Consider the following 24,607-nt stretch of genomic DNA (forward strand, 5'->3'; position numbering starts at 1 on the left):
AAATTTTGCTACTCTGCAGCCATGTCTGTGGGAGTACTGTGCCTAAAAAACTAAATGTATGGACAGAGTCCAGCTAAGGGACAGTTTTGGAGGATGAGGAGGAGGAACCGTGTTCATAGCAGTGTGGCACTCAAAGTAGCTCATGGCATCACTGGAGCATAGCTGGGGGATATAGAGGAGCAAGACCACACATCTCCCACCAAAGATAGCTTGTCATTGCCTCTGGGCAGCCTGGCACATATGAGCCAATAAATGCTGCTGTGCCTGCTCAAGACTGCTGAGATGCCTAGATTATTGCCACTACTAATTACTGGATGGCCACCCTGCTGGATTTCTACTACAAGGACAACGTACCATCATTACTTCCATCAAAGGAGCGGGATTGCTAAATGCGTGAATACAAGCGCACCCTGGTAGAGGCACTACTGACGGCGTTCCCACCTGACAGCAGGGGCTCCCTGGAAGAACAAGGCAAAGAAGGAGCAAGTCGCCAACACAGCTGAGGCACCGTCACCACCTCGGAAGGCAGGGTTAGCATGGTCACATTGTGGCAAAACTTTCTCAGCACGCCACAACATCCGGCACCAACATCTAATACGGTCTGTATAAGCACGAGCCAGTGTTATAACAACATGGTGGAAGAGTGTGTGTCCACATGTTTCCACATACTAACTGATGAGTATGCTTCATTTAACTTCTGGATTTACAAATTGGACACAAGACCTGAGCTTGCCCTTTATGCATTGAAGGTGCTGACCTGCCTTATAGCAAGTGTACTGTCGGAATGTGTGTTTAGTACGGCAGGGGGCATGATCACAGACAGGCGCATCTGCCTGCCCGCAGCCAATGTAGGGTAGCTAACATTCATTAAAATGAACTAGGCATGGATCCCATGGGACTTGTTCATAACTTTGGCTGACAAGACAACTATGCCAGACACACCCAGCCAATATTCAACTCCATTTGCCATTCATTTAATTTTGTGGCCTCCCCAAATAAGAAGAAAGAAAAAACAATATACAGTATGTGTGGCCAGTACAAAACACTAGCACATGAGTTATTTCTTCCAAAGACATTATTAAGGGCTAGGGGGCACTCATTACGGATGGAAGAAAGGCGTTTCTAGCAGCTAAATAGGAAAAGGTTCTTTACAGTTAGAGAAGTCAGACTGAGGAATGCCGAACACAAGAGGTAGTAATGGCAGACACTATGACAGCTTTTAAAAAAGGGCTGGATTATTTCCTCAATATACATAACATTGTTGGTTATAGTTAAATTAGTGAATTAATGTACAATTGGTGTAGGAAGGATGAACTTCATGTACCTAGGTCTTCTTTCAACCTATGTGACTATGTAGCAAAAAAAGAAAACACAAAACTAAAAACACAAAAACAGTGTTGGATACATCTTTCTCTGCCTCTTCAACCTACACTGCCACATCCACCTCCACCTCCTTCACTTGGACTTCTGTCTCCTGGTTCTAGATTGTTATTTTTTTCAATTCTATGTTATTTTAAGTCAGTTCCCTAAACAAAACAAAAAATCAAAACAAAAAAAAATACACAAAAACAGTGTTGGATATCTTCTCTCCTGCCTCTTACACCTACACTACCATGTCTACCTCCACCCACTGTTCCTCCTCCTCTACTTGGACCTCCGCCTCGTGGTTCCAGATTGTTATGTTCTTTTAAGTCAGTTTGCGAAACCCAGCTCCCAAAAACACAAGCAAAAAAAAAAACAGTGTTGGATACCTCTTCCCCTGCCTCTTCTACCTACACTGACACGTCCACCTCATCCTTCACTTGGACCTTCGCCTCCTGGTTCAAGATTAGTAATTTTTCGTTTTCTTTATTCTATGTTCTTTTAAGACATTTTTTGCAGTACAATTGTCCTGCTCTTACCAACATTTAGCTTCCTTTTGCAGCCCGCTAGCTCTTACTATGACATTTTGACAGCAATTTTGAAGCATTGAAGTTTGGGTCCCTATTGCCGTTTATTGGATTCGAGTTTGGGGAGAAGTTCAGATGCCGAACCAAACTTTGAAGTACAGTTCGTCTGAACCCAAAATCCCGAACATCAATCATACTCATGACTGTATAAAATGATGTTTCAGTCTCATTTTGGATAAACCCATTTTGTTCTCCTGATGAAGAGGTGATAACAGAATTTCATTGCTGGTACTCCCAGTGATAACCTGTAACATTGGTGAGGGAAACTGTCAGGTGAAATTGAGCATTAATTAGTTTTCCATTAACATCAATGGGCTGTTATTAAAATGCAAGCTGTTTCCTATTTTGTGAAATGTGTAACTTTTAGGTGTGGGTTCCAGCCATTGTATTAATATAGTATTATGAATCATCTGTTCATGCTCTTTTTGACTGTTGCTAAAAATCTAATGACGCTCATTACACTCATCTTGGTGACAAGTTGTGAATGAACATTATACCCAGACCAATTATACGCCACGCTACACAGTAAAAAATGATATATTATACTACAATGATGTATATAGCCTTAAAATTGTGTTGATATAATTAAATAAAATGTATTTAGATGTTTTTGAGCATAATTACAATGTTTTTACAAATGGCTTTCAATATTACCGTAATAGTATACCTATGCAATAAGCATTGTATTTGTTAATCATTTACAGAGCACCTGTTACTTACCTTTTTATTGTACATATTACACAAATTTGTTATTAATATTATTGAAAAACACAATCATAATGGATTTTTACTTGTGCTAGTAGTTCACTCAGATACAAGGTCAGAAGACTATGTTTTACCATCAGAATTGGAGGAGCGGACTAGAGAAGACTGCTTAGGATATCTCCTGCTTCTACATGGTCCATTGTTAATAAAGACATTTGTGCTAAATTACTTAATTAAGATACCAATCTCCTGCTTTTGGGGGTCTGATTAATGTACCTTTGCTAATTTCTGATAATGAAGTGGCAATAAGAAAGGGCTGTGACACCTTATTTGTACACACAACTTTTTACTAGCAGCTTTAAGGACAGTCATTGACTACAATAGTTGTCTTAATAAGTAATATTATTCTGAAAGGTGACTGGTTATCGTTCATATTTTCATACATATCTACTTACCATGGATGCCAGAATGGGTAAGAAAAGGGTTGTTGTGGCCACATTACTGGTACATTCAGTAAAGGTAGCAACGAGCAAGCACAAGACCAATGCAATGGCTACCGGGGGGATACTCTGCAGTGGTGTCAACTTATCTCCGAGCCAAGTGGATAATCCTGAATCCTAGAAGATAAAAAATAGTTTTAAGATAGAGATCAATTGTGCTCATTATCTTTCATGGACCTGAACCTGAATTAAACTACAGGTTAGGGTACCGTCACACAGTGAAATTTTGATCGCTACAACGGTACGATCCGTGACGCTCCAGCGTCGTAACAATATCGCTCCAGCGTCGTAGACTGCTGTCACACTTTGCAATGTACGACGCTGGAGCGATAATTTCATGACGTATGTGTGATGTAGAAGCCGTTGGTTACTATGCGCACATCGTATACGATATATGTTACACCATGCAATCATGCCGTCACAGCGGGACACTAGACGACGAAAGAAAGTTTCAAACGATCTGCTACGACGTACGATTCTCAGCGGGGTTCCTGATCGCAGGAGCGTGTCAGACATTGCGATATCGCTCGAACGTCACGGTTATATCGCTCGAACGTCACGAATCGTGCCGTCGTAGCGATCAAAATTTCACTGTGTGACGGTACCCTTACTCTCTGATGATAACACATGCCCTTTATCTGCAAAATGGGCATTTACACTGCAAGATAACGGTGAACGAGTGTTGTTAAAAACACTTGTTTCACGATTATCTTCCTGTGTAAGGTTGCTGATCACCTGATGAATGAGCAAAACGCGTGTTCATCAGGTGAAATGATATTTTAAGTAACATAAAAGATCATCTCTCACAATGGTACATCATCCTGTATAAACTGAAGTCGCACTGCCAAGAACAATTGCAGTTTATGCACACTGACTTGAATAATCTAGTATAGCTCAGCGCACATCACTCGCTTTGGTTTACCTGTGCAAACAGGCAATCAAAACAATTGTCAATCAGTAAAAGTTTACCAAGCGGCAATTTTATCTTTACACGGGTCAGTCTAAGACCTTTAAAGTAAGCCTGCAACCAGCCGATTCTCTGGAAATTTGGAATTTAGGAATCTAGCTATGCAGTAAGTCAGAGTTCAGGAGTCCGGGGAATCGTTTACAATGCAGAGCACGGACCATTGCATGCTTACTGACAGAAGTTCACATATCATACTTGTTGGAATCTGTGTCTTTTCAGGTATCCACAAATTATAGTAGTTAATGGTGTCAGATCATTGTGAGGGGGTGGCTAATTTTTCTTGTAATTAGGGAAATTAAAGGATAAACATTCTTGCTGGTCAAGTGTCTGGAGGTCCATGCCATAATACCTGATGGCCTCAAGCAATGAATTGGTTAATGTCGGCATTCAATGGGGTCAAGCGCAGAATAGAGTTCATGTACAGTAAGTATACCTGGTCTTTTAGGGAAGTAGAGGGATTAAACACAACATCTGTACTTGTCTGGGACAGGAAAGAGGTTCAATGTAAGTATTCATGACAGTTTAGAGGTTAATAAACATGGTGTCTGGTGGATTACACACCTCTACAGGCTCCAGCAATTCACCTTCCTATTACATTTCTGCAGTGTACCATCAACAGAGGTCAAAGCCAAGAGGAATAGAATGGATTCTGATTTAGTGATTGAAGAACTGCAGGGTTTGGTTTGTGTTCAACAAAGGAAAGTAAGAGGAGAGCTAACTGAGCAGCAGCAGACACATTTTTAATACTCTCAGGGTCTTCTTGGTAATGGAAGGTTGTTCAGTTATGGATTGAGTGGCAACCTCAAGCAGTACTACTGGCATGTATTTTTTTTAGCTAATATATCCATTTTATTGTTGACACAGCATCATACAGGTGAACAATAAATGTAACACTGGGGGCACATTGATGCATATTTGTCTGTGTTCTCACTGTTTGGGAAATATGACAACAAAGAGAACAATATTGGTCATTCACAGTTACGAACATTGGCGCTGCTAATTAAAGACACACCCATTTATGGATGGGGTTTGTGAAAGCCCCACCTCCTTTTGATCCAAAACTTTCCAAATTTATTTCTGAAATATATTATTACAAAAAAGCTTTTGCGGTGTCAGAAAAGTACATCTGCATCATGTATGAAGGACTTATCTATTCATCCATGAGGGGCATAAAGTAGTGATTTGGCTCCTTCCTAAAGTGAATGTTCCATCTAAATACTGAAGATTCCAAATTAACCTCCTAATATTTTTCATAGGTGGTCACATCTCTTTTGTTCTCAATATCCTCAACAAAGATGAAGAAAATTAGATAATTGAATCATTGATAAAGGAGATAGTTCATCATAATGTGCTGGTCTAAGTAGTCATGTCATTTAATTCAACAGCAGGATAAAAGCAAAGCTGATGCCATTATGAGAGAACAGACTCCATATTGACTCCTTGTATCATCTTGTCTCATAACTCTTGTTTCATGGCAGCCAAATAGTTAACACTGCTGTTTTGGCTACATCTTTCGGAAGGAAGGTTTCTTAGTCTGTGACACTATTTAAACTGGAGCTATGCATAATAAATCATGCAGGTGCACTATGCTCAGGCTGTGCTGGATTGATTTAGCAAGATCTTGAAACATACTGTACTTAAATATATTTGGAGTTCAAACGGCATAGAAGAGAGTGGTTTTCGCTCCCAGGCATTTTGGCACTCAAACAGGGACCAGACGAGCATTGTACCATTTGGATCTTGAATGAGAAGGGACTTTGCAGCAAAAGTGAATCTAAAAAGCTGCAGCTTAAGTTATAAAGCTTATACTTATATTTTTGCTTCACTTTTACTGTGAGATTGGCCCTATTCCATTCCAGGTGACTTATTTTGCATTAACTAGTTTAGTCCAAGAACTGAAGAGATACCTATACCTGTATGCATGTGATAGGATTAGTGCATAAGTGTGAAATATAGTGGTATTTGTACTGTTGCTGTATCTTGTTTGGTTGTTGAGAAGAATCAACTCAACAGAGGGGTGTCTTGTAGTCTGTTGACTGGTGTTGTGTAGGGTTTGAAGTGGCTTGGTGCCTACCTACATAAGAGAAAAGTGGGATGGCAATGATACAAGTTTCAAGGGTTTTACCTGAGGGAGCTAGGGGCAAGTATGGAAGCTTGCCATAGTAAATGGAAAGAATAAAACCCAAAGGAAAGACAGCAAAAAGGGAGTAGTCAGAAAATGTGAATGCAAAAATGCCATAAGAAATTGTAAAAGGATGTTGAAAAGGCTGGAATGCCCCCAGAGGGGGGGCTGTATGTGTCTCAGTAGTAGCTGTTGATGAGAGCAGCAGGGTTGGTTACAAGTTGATGGTCTAAAGCTGAGCAGCAAAAGAATGTGGCTGAGGAAGTGATTAGAAGGGGAGGTATAGATGTAAGATACTGGACCGGGGTAACAGTCGTTGCCAAACACTCTGACTTTTCGGTGCCCTGGCATTTCAATACATGCAAACTCTGGCCATCTTCTTGTATACCTACATCTTTCAACATCAGGATCACTCCTTTCTTCTTGTGAGCCTGTATCAGTGGGTCTTATAACAATGGAGACACAGTCTGGTTCAATTTTCAAACAAACAACTTTACTTGTCCTCAGCACATTTACAGTTCTTACAGCATCATCAATGGGAACACCATTAAATCGATCAGCTTCTTTCCCTTTCACCTCCTTCCTCTCACTCTGTACGTGCTCGAGATAGACCATACCACACGTCTCTTCTAAGTCCTCCCAATCCAGCTCCACAACGGTCATTCCCCCCTTGAACTGTTTCGCCCCAGACAAGGGAGGTTCTGTCTCTGCAGCTAGCTGACATTTTGTGAGTGATCTGTCCTCTGGTATTACACTTGGTGTGGGCTCAGCATACTTCAGCTCTGTGTCCGCTATGTCGAGGGATTTACTCTGCAACCGTTTCACCCCAGTGCTGAAGGCATCCGCCCAGGCTATAAGCTGCCACATGATGAAGCCAACTGTGCCTCCTGTACTGTCTCTGGCTCTGCCTTTGTCCTTTCCCACTGTATTACTTGCCTCACTGTTCTCTTCCGATGCTGTCAATGGCTGGGCTCTTCCTTACCCAACATTGCGGGGTGGAAGCTAGTGTCCCAGGGCAATCAAGCCCATCCGGACTGTTGGGCATTCAGGCCCATACTGAACTAGATCAGGAAGTTCCCCCTCTCTATCCTGCTACCAACCCCTCCTACATTAACTAGTACTAACTACATGAAGCCCCCATCTTGTGGCCAAACTCCATCACTATGCTTTCCCTATTCAACAGACACAAAGAAGGGAAAAGAACATTAGCAATATGTATGACATGGTAATACACAAAGTAGTGTAGCAGTACCAATAAAACATGCATCTGAGAAATGGTAATACACATAATAGTGTAGCAATACCATAATAAATTTGTCAACACATGTAACATAACCAATTCTTAAATTGGTGGTTCTCTCATCCCCTTACATAGAGAAACCACTATAGGTGATAGTGTTGTATGGATGTTTCGACAGTGGATTATACAGGCTTACTCAGACAGAACCATCAATACTTCCTAGCTATAACAGGCCAGGTGGGTGGACAATTACAGAATGCAGGATGGAGAGACAGTTATTTAAACTGTGGGGTGCCCAGATTTAATCCCAGAGTCCTGAATGCTCCATTAATACATTTAGTACCTAGTTTGGAGACAACATTCCACCTCCCCTATATTTGTCAACATGGAGTGGGGAGGTGATGCAAAAGTAACACACTAGGTTGGGCTGATGGAGGGCACCTCAAGCAACTGATGAATATTTAGGAGGGTCCATGACTAGTACTCCTCAGACACGAGGGAGTGCCCCTCCACAAAGGGAGTCTATGACCGAATACAAGTCAAGAAGCTCAAGAGATCAGTTAGCTCTTCTGAAACAGCTTCCTAACCCTAATGAGAAGCCTGTTCCTTTCTTTAGACAAGACTAACAGATACAGGTTGAAGACCTTGAGGCACTGATAGAAGCAAATGACAAAGATGTGACTGCACATATAAAGCAGGAAACAGGGATGTCAGAAGAATATCTGATTTTAGAGATAGGATCAAGTATTTGCAGACGTTATACTCAGTGGAAGAGTACCGTAAAGTCCTTTAGTGTTGGGGTCTGACAAAGCGTAGAGGAACAATCCGTATACCTTAAATGATAAAACTCAGGAGAAAGATGAGAAGAGAACTGTTTTTGTGAATGAATTGAAGGAATCCTCTCTACCCATTCCAGAGATTGCAGATTGACTATATATAGCAACCATGAGTAGGGTATAGGAGTTTGTGCTTGTTTGTGTTATAGCTGTATAGTAATAGGAATACATATACCGTATTTATCTAGGCCTCATAGAATACTTTATATGCAGCCTTCTTATGTTTGTAGGAAGAAATACATGAGGTTAAAAACATTTTTTTCCAAAACTCCATTCACGCATTGCATATTATTCCGTGCAGACTTGCATGGACAGGCACTGAAATTCAGTCCTGGCATTTGAAATCACACAGGCCCATGTTGTCCCCGTCCCCATGAACCAGATGGGATATATTACTAATATTACCCTGGATGGATAAAAGCAAGATTTGCTACAATACCAATATTTCTAATAATACCCACAGCCTTCTAGGGTAAGTGACGGAGTCAGCGACTTTGTGCTCCGTCATAACTGTTAACGGTATGGGTGTCTTGAGAACACTGATTCTGTTAACAACGTAGCAGACAAGGCAGCCCATAACCAGACAGGCCCTTCTGGCATTTGCCAGAATTGCCAGATGGTCAATCCGGCCCTGAGTGCAGATGAGAAGAGTAAAATCAACTGCATCATTTCTGCAAGCTGATTTTGGCACAGATTTGTAACTTCTATCTGTTTACTTCTAGCCTCAATGAAGTCTTCAGAATTAGACATTTGTGGTATTTGTAACTTTGTAATTTAACCAGTTCATATTTGCTCTCTTTTTCACCATCAGTTATGCACGATGAAAAAACCCCATAACTCAATAACTAAATCTAATATATAAGCTGTTCCAGTCCAAGTTTAAAGAACATTTCAGGGGTATTCTAATCATCATCTATTAATTGGAAGGTAATAATAAAAAAAAAAATATTATTATAATATTACATGTTCAGATTTTTGTATCAGATGGTAAAATTGCAGCAAATACAGTAGTCTAAGGCTAAGTTCACACTGGGCGTTTTTGCTGTGTTTTTAATGCTAATTTTCAGCTGTGTTTTTCAGTACCAGCAAAGCCTATGAGATTTACGAAATCTCAAGGACAGCCAGGAGCGAGCCACCTCCCTCTCCCCCAGGGCGGCGTACGTGGAAGCCGACATGACAGGGGGTTTGGAGGCGAAGGGTAGGGGGTGGGGTTATTTGAAGGGGAGGAGTATGCAGGAGAGAGGTTTATGGGAAATTGGGGGGTGGGGTTTGCCACTTCCTGCTCAGGAGGCCAGCGAGCAGTCCCGCCCTCCTGCCCTCTTTTGTTTGATTGTCGTTTGATGTCTGTTTGATTGAATGTTTTCAGGTGGCTGTAGGCAGTGGGAGGGGTCCTTGAAGTTAGTGATAAATTGGCCTGGGGGATCCGTCGGGATATGGATTCTTTAGTTGGTATAAAATTTTGCTTGCGGGTCTGGTGATTTGGGGGAATTTGGCAACGGTGGGCCAGATTCTCAAGTTTTAAGTGGACAATGGTAATCTTTCGGGGTATTTTTGGTGCTCTCGAGCCAGTGGGGTAACGGCTGAGAGTAAATTATGGTTGTTTATGTCCACTAATTCTTATTGTATGGTTAACACCAGATTTTGAGCTTCAAGGACCCTCCCCAGCTTATATTACTGTTACATGTTTTTTACGTTTATAATAAAGGCCTCTGTGGCCAATTATTATCCAATTTGGGAGTCCTGTCGTTATTTAGTTGGTTGGAAGCTCCATTTAGGGGCTTACGGTTATGGATTTAGGAATATAACTCCCTTTCCTGGTTATCGACAATACCAATGTCATGCACACACATTGTTTTTTTTGTCATCAGTATTTTGTGTTTTGCATTTTTTTTGGACATAGAGCATGTAACTTCTTTCAGTCTTTTTTCTTTTCAGCGTTTTTAACCTATTGAATCGAATGGAAAAAAAGCATGAAAAAACGCACCAAAACTGCACCAAAAACGCTGCAAAAAATGCTGCAAAACCTGCATTTTTGCCACAGCTTCTTCCCTGACAAGCACTCAGGTTTTGCAGCAGAAAAAAAGCAGCAAAAATGCCCAGTGTGAACTTAGCCTTAGAGGGGTGGTCCAGCCTAAATATTCATCTTGTCACCCTAACCATTTTTGTAATTAGCTTTATTATAAAATACCCTACACTTTTCTCTATCTAGCTAAACCCTAAATTTGTTTTATTTTACTTCACTTTCTGTCTCCCTGCCTGGAACAGGATGTCATCAGGGGGCAGCGCTGCAGTTATTTTCCACAATTTATTTCATTGCCTCCCTCTGAATATGTCCTGGTTCCATGCTGCTGATAGATGCTGTGGGAGAGATGAGCGCCACTCCGGCATTCTGCTCCTGTCCCTGATGCAGCTTCTAACTGTGAAACAAGATGTCAACAGTGAGTGAAACCAGCGCCAGCCCCTGATGACGATTCATTTGAGGGTGATAAAAGAAGCTGTGGGGTGGCATTAGTGTCACTTACATTGCTTCTGTTTCTGTTCCCTGATTAAAAATTTTTATCACAGTCAGAAGCTAGATCTTCAGAGATAGAAGCAGAGAGCCAGAACTGCATTCATCTCTCTCACAGCTTCTATCCCCTGGAGAGCTGATAGATGCTAGGGAGAAGTGAATGCAGCACTAGCCTTCTGTGATGTCCTGTTTGAGACTCCTCCATCACAGGGAGTATAAAAGAAAACTACAAACACAGTTAGGAATTAGCAGGATAGGGAGAAATGTAGGGTATTTTATAATAAAGCTAATTGCAAAAGTGCTTACGGTTCAAAAATAGATATTTTGAAAGGACATTTTAGGTATGGGGCAACCCCTTAAACAGCGCTAAAAATAGCTAAAATTTCACAAGAGGTCTATATACTCATATCACTTACCTCACTGCCTTTAGCAAGGGCAAATCCTCCTCCCAAAAGAATAACAATGTTCCATGGCATCTTCTTATTTACAGTATTCCAGTCCAGTAGTGGTGGGGGTGGGCGAAATGTACTTTTTTGGCCTAGGTTAGACACAGTAGCTAAGAATATGCTTGGTTTACAGATAGCGCCGCACAAATATTTAAAAATATTTTTATTTTCAATATCTATATATATAATTGTCTAAGGGTTTTTCCATCTGTCTGTCTGTCTGTCTGTCCTGGAAATCCCGCGTCTCTGATTGGTCGAGGCCGCCAGGCCTCCACCAATCAGCAACGGGCACAGCATGGCGACGATGATGTCATAAAGGTTGCCTCGACCAATCAGCGATTGGCACAGTCTGCCGCGAATTCGCCTCGACCAATCAGCGATGGGCACAGTATCGACGTAGATGTCATAATGGTTGCCATGGCGACGATGATGTCATAAAGGTTGCCTCGACCAATCAGCGACGGGCACAGTCTGCCGCGAATTCTGGGATCATCATTGTCCATATACTACGGGGACATGCATATTCTAGAATACCCGATGCGTTAGAATCGGGCCACAATCTAGTATACATATATTGGGGATAGTTACAAAAATTATATATTTTTTCTGTTGTTTCTATAATATTACATCATTCACATAATTCCTTGTCTCCATTAAGACTTACAGTGCAAATTCATTACTTCAAACATGCGCATATAACAAAAGGGACCATTTTACACTTTACTTGGAGTAGACAAAACATAGGGAGAATATACAACAAATGTGAAGACGTTGCCCATGGTCAGCTTTGACTCTAGGACCCAGTTATAACCAGTGAGCCTCCACTACATGCATCGCTCACAGATACGCTCGGAGGTGTGGTGTCACTCTCAGGCTCATGAACTACTGGATTTGAATTAAGTTGGTGCAGGGGCTATTCTGGTGTCTTTGCTATGTATGAGCTTATATTTGTCTGTACGCTACATTGCACCTGTTTGGAACTAAATATATAAAGCAACGTAAGTTGTTCAGCTAAATATGAGATCTGAAAAATGTAAGCGAATAACTGTTTATAAGAAGAATGGAAAATTTGCTGTGACATAGAGTCAATTGATTCAATTCTATATGGTTAAGTCAAAACGTCAAATAAAACTGTAAATAAGTAGTTATCTTGGATAACTTTCGGTAAGCAGCGGACTGCCTAAAGCAAAATGAAATGTCCTTAACCCTGTCTACCCTAACTATTCATGTAGGAGGGGGTTTAGATTAATATTATACTCTTTTGTACCAAAAAAGAACAAGTTAGAGAAGAATTACGGTATATTGGAAAAGAACTTGTGAACACCAATAAGTAGATGAATAGAGCAATTCTATGTGAATTAAATTTGTGCTTAATTTTCAGCAAGTCAATGAACCCAACAAATTCAAACAATTTGCTTTTTGAATCTCCAAAAAATGTCAGCCACTATTTTACACATTGAAAAAGATTCCATCAGCCAGAGAAAGCTAACATCACGTTAGGCATGGTGGGATTCACTATACTGCCTTGCACCTATCACATCACGTAATATAGTACAGCAGTCAGGAGGAATTCTAATAGCCTGTATAAAAGCAGAAGGAGAAAATGCAGCAGCTGTTTTGGAGTGAATCTGGATAGTGAGAGGACGTCACAACTCACAGCTTAGCAATAGAAATAAGGAAATAAAACAATAAAATGCTGAGCAAATTGTACAACTGTACAGATAGTTTGTGACAGCACAAAAGTGAAAAGCAATTATCATCCGTTTACCCATAGCCATATCTGTTGAGGTCACTTTGACATTACTAAGACTGTGTTTGCAATAAGAAGCTTGAAATCAGCTGGACAAAGAATGTTATACTTCAGTACTTGTGATTCACCTCAAATCAATTAAAGGGGTTTCCCACGAAGAAAGCACATTTTAATCAATCTTGAAATAAAAATAATTTCCACATTTCGATGTGTTAAAAAATGTTCCTTTGCGGAGATAATCTTATAAATGTGCCCTTGTTTTAGGCTCTGTAATGAGTGTGTCTGACCATGCAGGAAGATGGTCTGAATGTACCACATTTCCTGGGCAGAGGAGGACGCAAAAGAGTATATAGACATTACAGAATAGGATCACAGATGATTCTTTCTGTGAGGTAAAACATTTGCTGCTTGTTTTTAAACATGTTTTACCTCACAGAAAAAAATCAGCTGTGTTACCTGAACTTGACCCAAACTTGACTCTAAACCCCAAAATGATTGTAGGAAGGGGTAGGGGGGTAGGAGGCTGCAAAAGGAAGCTAACTGGGATCAAAGAGTAAAAAAAAGTAAAAAATAATAATAATGAGCCAGAAAGTGGAGGTCCAAGTGAAGGAGTAGAACAGGGCATTGAATGCGTAATTTACTATACTTGTTAATAAAGAAAGAAAGAAAGAAATGAAAAAAACAAAGTAGAGCTCCCCTATTTGTAATAATAGGGAAAGGGACAATAGTCATGGACCTTCCCAGCCTATTAGTATCCGCTCATAACTGTCTGCTTTGCCTTTTCTGGCTATTAAAAATGGGAGGACCCCTCAGAAAATTATATAAGGTCCCCCTTATTTTTAATAACCAGCTAAAGGAAAGTAAAGCTGCGGGATGGTATTTTTAGGCTGGGACTGGCTCAGTAGCTATGGAGCTTTCCAGCCTATTAATATCATACCCCAGCTGTCTGCCTTGCCTTTGCTGGTTATCAGAAATTGGGTGACCTCACAAAAAATTACGTGGGATCCCCCCAATTTTCATAACCAGCTAGGGCAAAGCGGATAGCAGGAGGCTAATGTTATTATGCTGGGAAGGTCTATGGATATTGTCCCCTTACCAGATTAATAAGAGAGAATGAAGCTCTTTAGACTGGAGCAGCAGCAGGTTCTGGATCTCTTGCTGCACTCTGCCACAACCACGGCTGTGAACTGAGATTATGTCAGTAAGGTTACAACAGTTCACAGCTGCTAGTTCTCTCAGTGACGTCACCTCTCATCATTCTGGCTCCTGCACTGCCCTTGTAAGAACCAGCGTCTCTGAACTGAGGTAACCTTATTGACGTCACCACAGTTCACAGCAACCAAGTCTCGCAGAGTACAGTGCGAGACCCAGCAATGGCTTCTCCAATCCATGGAGCTTCATTCTCTGAACGGGCCTTCATACACTGGATGAAGAAGACGGTGATCGTCGTGTCACCTCCATTTTGATTACGGCAGACTGGTGTGGATTTTTTTTTTTTAGTAAATAGGTGAAAGAGAGAAATGATTGAAGATTTTTTTCTCTTCATTTTTTCTAATAGTTTTTTTTTCTCTTTTTACTTACTGGGTTAGTAATGGGGGTGTCTGATAGATGCCTCTCCATTACTAACCTATGGGCTTGATGTCGGTGGACATTGCATAGCTGAAATCAACCCAGTATCTCATTACCCTGATTGGCACTACACCAGGGCAATCAGGAAGAGCCTTAGCTAAGCTCCAGAATTGGCGCATCTAATGGATGTACCATTTTTGGGGCAGCTGAGGGCTGGTCTTATTAGGCTGGGAAACGACCAATATCCATGGACCTTCCCAGTTTATTATTATCAGCAACCGACTGTCTGCTTTGCCTTAGCTGGTTATTAAAAATAGGAGGACCCCACATTAATTTTTCTATAGTCCCCCCTTTTTTCATAAGCAGCAAAGGCAAAGTAGGCAGCTGCAGGCTAATATTAATAAGCTAGGAAGGTCCATAGATATTGGCCCCTTCCCAGCAGTCTGGATTTGCTCATTAATATTTCCAACCTTTGAAACATCGGTCCAAAGTGTCAGCCGCTAGGTGTCTATCTTCTGTCTACCTCGCTGTACACTGCCTGTTGTCAATTTTAGCTGTAAATATGCTGAGACTGATCACAGGAAGTGGGTAAGTCAGTGTCTATTGCCAAATTACATAAGAGATGTAAGCTTTAACTTTTCCTGTACATATCATACTGGCTTAGGCACCAAAATGAGTTTTGCCTTTCTGTGAGTGATGAAGGCAAAAAGACTTTGCTTTTCTAAAGAATTTCTGTGAAAAGGTTTTAAACATTTGTTATTATCTGGAGAAAGGTTTACAACATAACCCTTCTACATCTGACGACTGATACTGCTCTTAAAGTTAGATAGCATATTATTTCTGCCATGTGAGCACTTTTATTATCTGGCTAGATATGACACCGGTATGACACAGAATATTTTTTTCAACACATACCAGCTATAAAGATAAATGACAAATTAAAACATAAACTTGCAAAGAAATCCCAAGCAGCACTAGTAAGACTTGAGTTTGCATGGTTCAGCTTTCAACCAAACTAAAAAAAAAATAAACATTTGTTTTGTCCATTAAAAAATGTTATGCAGCTTTTTAATGGATGAAAATAAAGATTTTTTTTCTATGAAAACTGTGATGTCTTTCACTTTTGGACTATGACAAATATGAACATGCTAAGAGAAGGAAATATAAAAATGTGGGAAATATTATTTGATGATTTCAGCAGAATCTGACACGATTTTATCAATAGAAAGCAAGACAATTGCAATTCAGTACAAATGAGAGCTACTCTAAGGCTATGGTCACACTATCAGTATTTGTTCAGTTATTTGCAGCAGTATTTATAAGCCAAAACCAAGTGAGGAACAATCAGAGGAAAAGTATAATAGAAACACATGCACCAATTCTGCATTTTTGAGCCACTCCTGGTTTTGTCTTAAGCTGGTTTCACACTTGCGTACAAGAGGGCTGCGGATGGCAGCGTACTTCCTCCCTTCTTCCTCCTTGAAACTATGCCTACTTCTCCATGCGCCCTGCGTACCTATCTTTATCATTGGGTACGCAGGCCATGAGATTGTAAGCGAATGCCTCCGCATGCATCGTTTTGACGCTGCGCTGACCGCAACAAAATGAAGCATGTTGCGTTTGGCGCAGTTCAGCGCAGCATCAAAACGAAGAATGCGGAGGCATCCACATACATTCGCATGGCCTGCGTACCCAATGTTAAAGATAGGTAGGTAGGGCAACGCAGGACGCATGGAGAAGTAGGCGGAGCGAGGCGGGGTTTCAAGAAGGAAGATGGTAGAAAGTACGCTGCCATCCGCAGCCCTCCCGTATGCAAGTGTGAAACCAGCCTCACAAATACTGATGTGAAATACTGAGAATATATTGTGTGAGGGTGACTCACTCAGCTGCCTTCAGATGTAGACACAGGAACGCTTATTATGTAAGTCATCTGCTGGTTTATTAAGGAACAGCATAAACCAAGCTAGGGTTTAAGAAAATAAACATGGCCTTTCCATCATAATGGCAAAAGAAAAGATAAGTCACAGCAAAGTCCTTATGTTTGCAGGATTCGCCCACTCAGACCACCATATATCTTCAGCTCCTCCTTGAGCCACGTCTGGAGACCTTCCACTCCAAACACACACACAGACAGAGAAAAAAAACAGTGGCTGAGCATTTAACTTCCCAGCCACACCCTTGAGGTGGAGATATGGTGAGTAGGCGTCCCGCCCATCTCTTACCTACTAACCAAAAAACCACAGTCCCTTATCATGGCTGATTAACCCCTTCAGCACATATCATGCTGGAGAGAAACATGGATTTTTAGATCATGGAAGAAAACAATCTTCGTGACACATATCTCCCCTCACATACAGTGCCAGAGACCCTGTCACAACTGATAGTGTACCTGTCGCTTAAAGGTGCATTTACATGGCACGGTTATTGTGGACTGGCCTTCCTAGGAATGCACATCTTGAGATAATCATGCAGTTTAAATAGGCAGTCGATCACCAGAGCCAAATACTTATTCGTCAGGTGAGATAATCTCTTGATTTGCCCAAAAGATTATCGTTCTTAGCAACACATTGTCTTGTGTAAACAAGATTTGTGCTTGTGAGAACAATGGCAGCCTCAGCGCGCAGAACAATCTATGACACAACTAAAGAGGAGTCTGTCTGTGTAAACAGGCTATTATATGACCACCAATAGGCAAAGATGTTGCCAATTGGCGGTCGTTTAATGCTGTGTATATGCAGCCTGACCACTATTGGGTGTAATAAATGAAACCACTTGAAGAGGTAAGGTATACAGTACTGTAAGCTATTTTCAGATGTGAAATTGTATTAATAATACAAGACAAATCATGAGAATGGAATTTTCAGATTTCTAGGAATGCTGATAATTTTCTGAAATGGACAGACAGATACATAGATATTTACTGTGTGCTCAAGCAACCAGGGTGTTATCCACGTAAAAACTGTTACAAAATGAAAGATGAAATACAACAAAATACATTTCTGGTGGTCAATACTTAGTCAGCTGTCAGCTAATGTTCTATTTTTCATCCAGTCCCCTATATCGTATGAGATTTACCTTCTTCCAGCGGCTCCTGGGGCTTACATGAGGGGAGCTCAGAAGGAAATAGAAACAACATGAGAGCTACAAATACGGCAACAGTGGCATCTGTGACATATCTGAGAAAGATAAGGAAAAATATAGTCATACACTTTGGCCATAAATATTTGCATATATGCAACACTATATAATGAAATTTTACATTATTTAACATGTTCTACAGTGTTATGTGTGTATGAAGGCCATTGGGCGATAGGGTCCCATTTGGGCCCCTCTTCATTCTTGATTTTTCTTCTTAGACTTCAAAGAGCAAGACATTTTTACAACTTTTTAAAATTTGTTTGTAGTTTTAATTTATACCCTGGCAAAATGAGGATGATTTGAACTTTTATACATTTTTTATTAAAATATTTTTATTTTTTTGTTACATTTTTTATTTGTCCCCAGAGGACTTGAAGTTTAGATCATTACAATAAGCAGTAATATTGCAGTGTAATGTAAAATCACTAGCAATGAGTGGTTCGATCCATGGAGGATTGAGTTCAAGTCAAACTTTCTGAAATTCTTGGTTTCAATCGATTTAAAACACTTTGAGATTTGGTTCACGATTCACATATAAACTTCCCAGCACTGCTGAAGCATTAGACAGTGGGATAATGACTTTGTGTGATCATGTGGGCTTTTCCATAATGTCCTGCAGCTATGACATCTAGTCGATTATCATACCTTGTGCAGTGGTGGTCAGTGCTTGAGCCATCACAGATTAGAAGTTCCAAGTGGAGCACAGTTTATTAGTTTTTCAACTCCTGAGTCACTGGGTAAAGGTACCGTCACATTTAGCGACGCTGCAGCGATCTATACAACGATCCCGATCGCTGCAGCGTCGCTGTGTGGTCGCTGGAGAGCTGTCACACAGACAGCTCTCCAGCGACCAACTATGCGAAGTCCCCTGGTAACCAGGGTAAACATCGAGTTACTAAGCGCAGGGCCGCACTTAGTAACCCGATGTTTACCCTGGTTACCAGTGCTAATGTAAAAAAAAAAACCACTACATAATTACATTCCGGTGTCTGTCCCCCGTCGCTGTGCTTTCCTGCACTGACTGTGAGCGCGGGCTGGCCGTAAAGCACAGGGGTGACGTCACCGCCGTAATCTGCTTTACGGCTGGCCGGCGCTGACAGTGCAGGGAAGCAGAACGCCAAGGGACGCGACAGACACCGGAATGTAAGTATGAAGTGTTTTTTTTTTTTTTTTACATTTACACTGGTAACCAGGGTAAACATCGGGTTACTAAGCGCGGCCCTGCGCTTAGTAACCCGATGTTTACCCTAGTTACCAGTGAAGACATCGCTGAATCAGCGTCACACACGCCGATTCAGCGATGTCTGCAGGAGATCCAGCGACGAAATAAAGTTCTGGACTTTCTGCTCCGACCAACGATGTCACAGCAGGATCCAGATCGCTGCTGCGTGTCAAACACAATGATATCGCTATCCAGGACGCTGCAACGTCACGGATCGCTAGCGATATCGTTGTGAAGTTGGTCAGTGTGAAGGTACCTTAAGTCTCTCTCTTCTGTAGAGTGTAAGCTCTTATGGTCAGTGGGGTCCTCTCTCTTCTGTACAGCGTAAGTTCTTATGGCCTACGAGGTCGTCTCTCTCTTCTACATAGTGTAAGCTCTTATGGTCAGCAGGTTCCTCTCTCGGTTTTGTAGAGTGTAAGCTCTTATGATCAGCAGAGTCCTCTCTCCTGTAGAGTGTAAGCTCTTAGGTCATTTGGATACTCTCCCGTAGAGTGTAAGCTCTTATGATCAGCAGGTTCCTCTCTCTCTTCATCATTGTGTAAGCTCATATGGTCAGCAGGTTCCTCTCTCTGTTCTGTAGAGTGTAAGCTCTTACGATCAGCAGGTTCCTCTCTCTCTTCATCATTGTGTAAGCTCTTATGGTCAGCAGGGTCCTCTCTCTCTCTCTCCCCTCAACCCCTCGTGTATTTTCCTAGTAATTACAAATACAAGCTTTCCAGTTCTGAGATTCGCACAAATTTATTTGTCGCAAATCTAATTTTTGAGGAAAATCTCTCAGAATTTGAAAAATCCTCTCATCTCTAAAAATGACACATCTCCCATGCAGCCAAGGCACAGACTGGACTTTAAAGGTGTACAAGCATGATGGACACAGGGTCCTTCAATAGGCCTCTGGCTGCCATGACAACACCATCAGCATGCTGCTTTTCAGGAGAGGGGTAATAGGAGTTGGAAGGGACAACTCTCCCATATTTCCCACTTCTTAAATGCCACTGTCACAACAGTGACAGCAGAAAGCAAAGTGATAAACTTATGATCTGATCACGTTAGCTAAACTAGGGAGCTGGCTGTAGAACACAATTGGCACCCACACTATATGGAGTGGTGCATGTAGGTCAATGGAAATAGTAGGCCTCCTAGTTTGTTAGGTTAGTTAACTAGGTTAGCTGGGTATGGATACTGACCATACTAACGCAACATTTTACTTGTCACTTTTGAGATTGTGTTTCTTTTTCCTAGGGCACTCATTAAAAGTGTTCATACACACTTAAAGGGACACTGTAACCTGAATTTGGAGGGAACCATCTTCAGCCATGGAGGCGGGGTTTTGAGGTGTTTGATTCACCCTTTCCTTACCCGCTGGCTGCATGCTGGCTGCAATATTGGATTGAAGTTCATTCTCTGTCCTCCGTAGTACACGCCTGCACAAGGCAAGATTGCCTCTGTGTCAATTTCAACTCTCGCCACAGATTCTCAATGGGATTTAGGACTGGACTGGACTGTGACTGGGCGATTCACACACGTGAATATGCTTTGATTTCAATCACTCCATTGTAGCTCTGGCAGTATATTTAGGGTCGTTGTCCTGCTGGAAAGTTGACCTATGCCCCAATCTCAAGTCTTTTGCAGCCTCTAATAGGTTTTCCTCCAGAATTGCCCTGTATATAGCTCCATCCATCTTCCCTTCAACTCTGACCAACTTCCCTGTCCCTGCTGAAAAAAAAAGCATCAACACAGCATGATGCTGCCACTACCATATTTGACAGTAGAAATGGTGTTTTCAGGGTCATGTGCAGTGTTAGTTTTCTACCACACATAGCATTGTGCATTTAACCCAGAAGTTCTACTTTTGTCTCATCTCAACAAAGTACCTTCTACCACAGCAAACATGACTATTTCCAAACTGCAAACGGGACTTCTTATGGCTTGCTATCAAAATGGCTTACTTTTTGCCACTCTTTCATAAAGGCCAGATTTGTGGAATAAACAACTAATAGTTGTCCTGTTCATAGATGTTTCCACCAGAGCTGTGGATCTCTGCAGCTCCTCATGACCATGGGCTATTGACTGCTTCTCTATATAGTGTTCTCCTTGCTTGGGGTGTTTAGGTGGACGGCCATGTCTTGGTAGGTTTGCATTTGTTTTACTGGCCATTCTATTTTTCGATTATGGATTGAACAGTGCTCTGTGAGATGTTCAGAACTTGGGCTATTTATTAATAAGTACTAGAGATGGGCGAACTCTATCAGTATAGTTCGGAGTCCGTACCGAACACCTACTGATCGGGCACGGAAACCGAACATGGACTTAACCAGGAAGTTCGTGTTACTGTCAGGGTTCGGCAGCCTGAACACTGGGTGTTTGTAGCGCTGTCATGTGCATGACAGCACAGCAAACACCGCTTCTGATCAGCAGTGAAATCATCCCCGCCGGTTCCCTGAGCATGAGCCCTCAGCTGTGATCGGAGATTTAAAGTTTACCTCCGGTCACTGGTGTCAGCTGATGGGACAACTGCCCCCATAATCTGATACCTGCTGCTGCTAATAACAGCGAGAGCAGGAGCAGCTGATGAGACTAGCATTCATAAGCCGGCTCCTGCGCTGTAAATAAATAATTTTAAAAAAAATGGCATGGGTTTCTGTTGTGAATTCTGTGGCAGAGTTCACTCCTGTGGTCACAAGTGGTACTTCGGCTGATTCTCTCTGGGAGCTTCCGTTTGTGGAGGAAAGTGGTACTGCAGCTTCTGAGTTTCCTCCCTCAGGTGATCTGGTGAGCTCGTTAGCTGCTTCTCTACTTAACTCCACCTAATGCTTTGATCCATGCTTCCTGTCAATGTTCCAGTGTTGGACTTGTGTATCTCTGGATCATTCCTGTGGCCTGCTGCTCTGCATAGCTAAGTGCTTCTTTGCTATTTGTTGCTATTTTTTCTGTCCAGCTTGTCTATTTGTTTTGCTGGAAGCTCTGGGACGCAAGGGGTGTACCTCCGTGCCGTTAGTTCGGTACGGAGGGTCTTTTTGCCCCCTTTGCGTGGTTTTCTTTAGGGTTTTGTGTAGACCGCAAAGTTATCTTTCCTATCCTCGTTCTGTCTAGTATATCGGGCCTCACTTTGCTGAATCTATTTCATCCCTACGTTTGTCTTTTCATCTTACTCACAGTCATTATATGTGGGGGGCTGCCTTTTCCTTTGGGGTATTTCTCTGAGGCAAGGTAGGCTTATTTTTCTATCTTCAGGCTAGTTAGTTTCTCAGGCTGTGCCGAGTTGCATAGGGAGCGTTAGGCGCAATCCACAGCTGCCTCTAGTTGTGTTTGGAGAGGATCAGGAATTGCGGTCTACAGAGTTCCCACGTCTCAGAGCTCGTTCTATTATTTTGGGTTATTGTCAGATCACTGTATGTGCTCTGACCGCTATGTCCATTGTGTTACTGAATTGCCTATCACAACAGGTTTCCCTGTATTTTTGTTAACCAGCCAGGCATAACTCACAGCTGGGGGCTGCAACCCTCAGCTGTCAGCTTCAGCAAGGCTAGTTATCAAGAATAAAGGGGTCCCCATGCCATATTTTTTAATTATTTAAATAAATAATTTTAAAAAACCGGCATGGGTCCCCTCCATTTTTGACAACCAGCCTTGCTAAAGCAGACAGCTGGGGGTTGGTATTCTCAGGCTTGTAAGGGGCCATGGATATTGGGTAGAAGGGGAACCTGCAGCTGCCCAGAAAAAGCACATCTATTAGATGTGTCAATTCTGGTGCTTTGCTCGGCTCTTCCCACTTGCCTTGTAGCAGTGGCAAGTGGGGTTAACATTTGTGGGGTTAATGACACCTTTGTATTGTCAGGTGATTAAATTATTTATTTAAATAATTATAAAATATGGACCCCTCTATTCTTGATAACTAGCCTTGCTGAAGCTGACAGCTGAGGGTTGCGCCCAGCTGTGAGTTATGCCTAGCTGGTTAGCAAAAATACAGGGGAACCCACGCCATTTTTTACAAAACTATTTATTGACAGCGCAGGAGTCGGCTAATAAATACTCTTATCAGCCGCTCCTGCTCTCGCTGTTATTAGCGGCAGCAGGTGTCGTATGATGGGAGCAGTTGTCCCATCAGCTGACACCAATGACTGGAGGTAAACTTTATATCTCCGATCACAGCTGAGCACTCATGCTGTCTTTTGACAGCGTGGGAACCGTGGCTCTCTGACCGGCGGGGATGGTTTCACCGCCGATCAGAAGCAGTGTTTGCCACACTGTCATGCACATGACAGTGCAGCAAACACTGGATGTTTGGGCCCACTTTCAAGTGGTTCGGGTCTGGTTACAGTTCTGGTACCCGAACCCAAACTTTTTGTAACTGTTCGGCTGAACCCGTCGGACCCGAACATCCTGGTGTCCGCCCATCTCTAATAAGTACCACAACCCTGCTTTACTCTTCTGCACAACTTTATCCCTGACCTGTCTGGTGTGTTACTTGGTTTTCATGATGCATTTTGATCCCCAATGTTTTCAAACAAACCTCTGAGGCCTTTTAAGAACAGCTGTAGTTATACTGAGAATAAATTACACACAGGTGGACTCAATTTACTAATTATGTGACTTCTGGAGGCAAGTTGTCACTCAGAAATTTACTTAGAGGTATTAGCCTAAAGAGGGCTGAATACAAATGCACGTCACAATTTTCAAATTTATATTTTTAAAATAATTAGAAAACCATTTCCTTTACATTTCATAAATACTTGCTACTTTGTGTTGATATAAGGCATACAATACATTTAATTTTGTGGGTGTAACGTGAAAAAATGTGGAAACTTTTACAGGGTATGAATATTTTTCACGGCACTGTTTATTAACAGCATTTAGTTTAGTAAATCTAGGTTTACTTGCTCATTTTTATTTAAATATACATTTTGTGAGAAATGATCATAGGGAAGTTTTTGTGCTGAATCTGTACAATCTGGCATAATAACTATTCACAATTCTCGGAAGCACCAACTTTTGAATAGCATTGGATAATAATCGTTAACTGAATATACAGGTACAGAACACTTAGGTAATAATGACCTTACCTACGTAACATTTAACCCCTTTCTACCATTGGACGTAATATTCCATCCATGTGGGGTGGGTCCTACTTCCCAAGGACGGAATAATACGTCCAGCGTGATCAGCCGCGCTCACGGGGGGAGTCACGGACCGCCCCCGGCACAATAACCCTCAGCACACTGTGATCAAACATGATTGCAGTGTTCCGGCGCTATAGGGAAGCATCGCGCAGGGAGGGGGCTCCCTGCATGCTTCCCTGAGACCCTCAGAGCAACGCTATGTGATCACATTGCTCCGAGGGTCTCCTACCCTCCTCTCCCTGCAGGCCCCGGATCCAAAATGGCCATGGGGCTTACCAGCGCGTGCTCAGAGCAAGTTGCCTGGAAGCCTCCCTCCTGTGCATGTCTGATCGCTAATCTGACGCAGTGCACAGCAAAGTGTCAGATCAGCGATCTGTCACTTTACTGGGATGTCCCTTCCTGGGGCAAAGTAAAAAAGTAAGAAAAAAAAATTTACATGTGTAAAAAAAAAAAAAAAAATCCTAAATAAATAATAATAATAAAAAAAATTGTTCCAATAAATACATTTCTTTATCTAAATAAAAAAAAAAGTACACA

At 41.8% G+C, this 24,607-nt stretch overlaps 1 protein-coding gene across 2 annotated transcripts in view; it reads right to left on the reverse strand.

The window, feature by feature from the left end:
* SLC13A2 (solute carrier family 13 member 2) overlaps positions 1-24,607 on the reverse strand; it is a 234,826-nt gene that overhangs the window by 8,324 nt on the left and 201,895 nt on the right. For both annotated transcript variants that reach the window (XM_069761239.1, XM_069761238.1), the window contains exons 8-10: positions 17,669-17,769; positions 11,245-11,366; positions 3,110-3,271 (exon numbers count right to left, since the gene is read on the reverse strand). In XM_069761239.1, the coding sequence (XP_069617340.1) occupies positions 3,110-3,271; positions 11,245-11,366; positions 17,669-17,769 (385 nt within the window). The remainder of the gene's footprint in view (positions 1-3,109; positions 3,272-11,244; positions 11,367-17,668; positions 17,770-24,607) is intronic.

This window comes from Ranitomeya imitator, chromosome 3 (assembly GCF_032444005.1).
Source record: "Ranitomeya imitator isolate aRanImi1 chromosome 3, aRanImi1.pri, whole genome shotgun sequence".
Classification (NCBI taxonomy): Eukaryota; Metazoa; Chordata; class Amphibia; order Anura; family Dendrobatidae; genus Ranitomeya; species Ranitomeya imitator.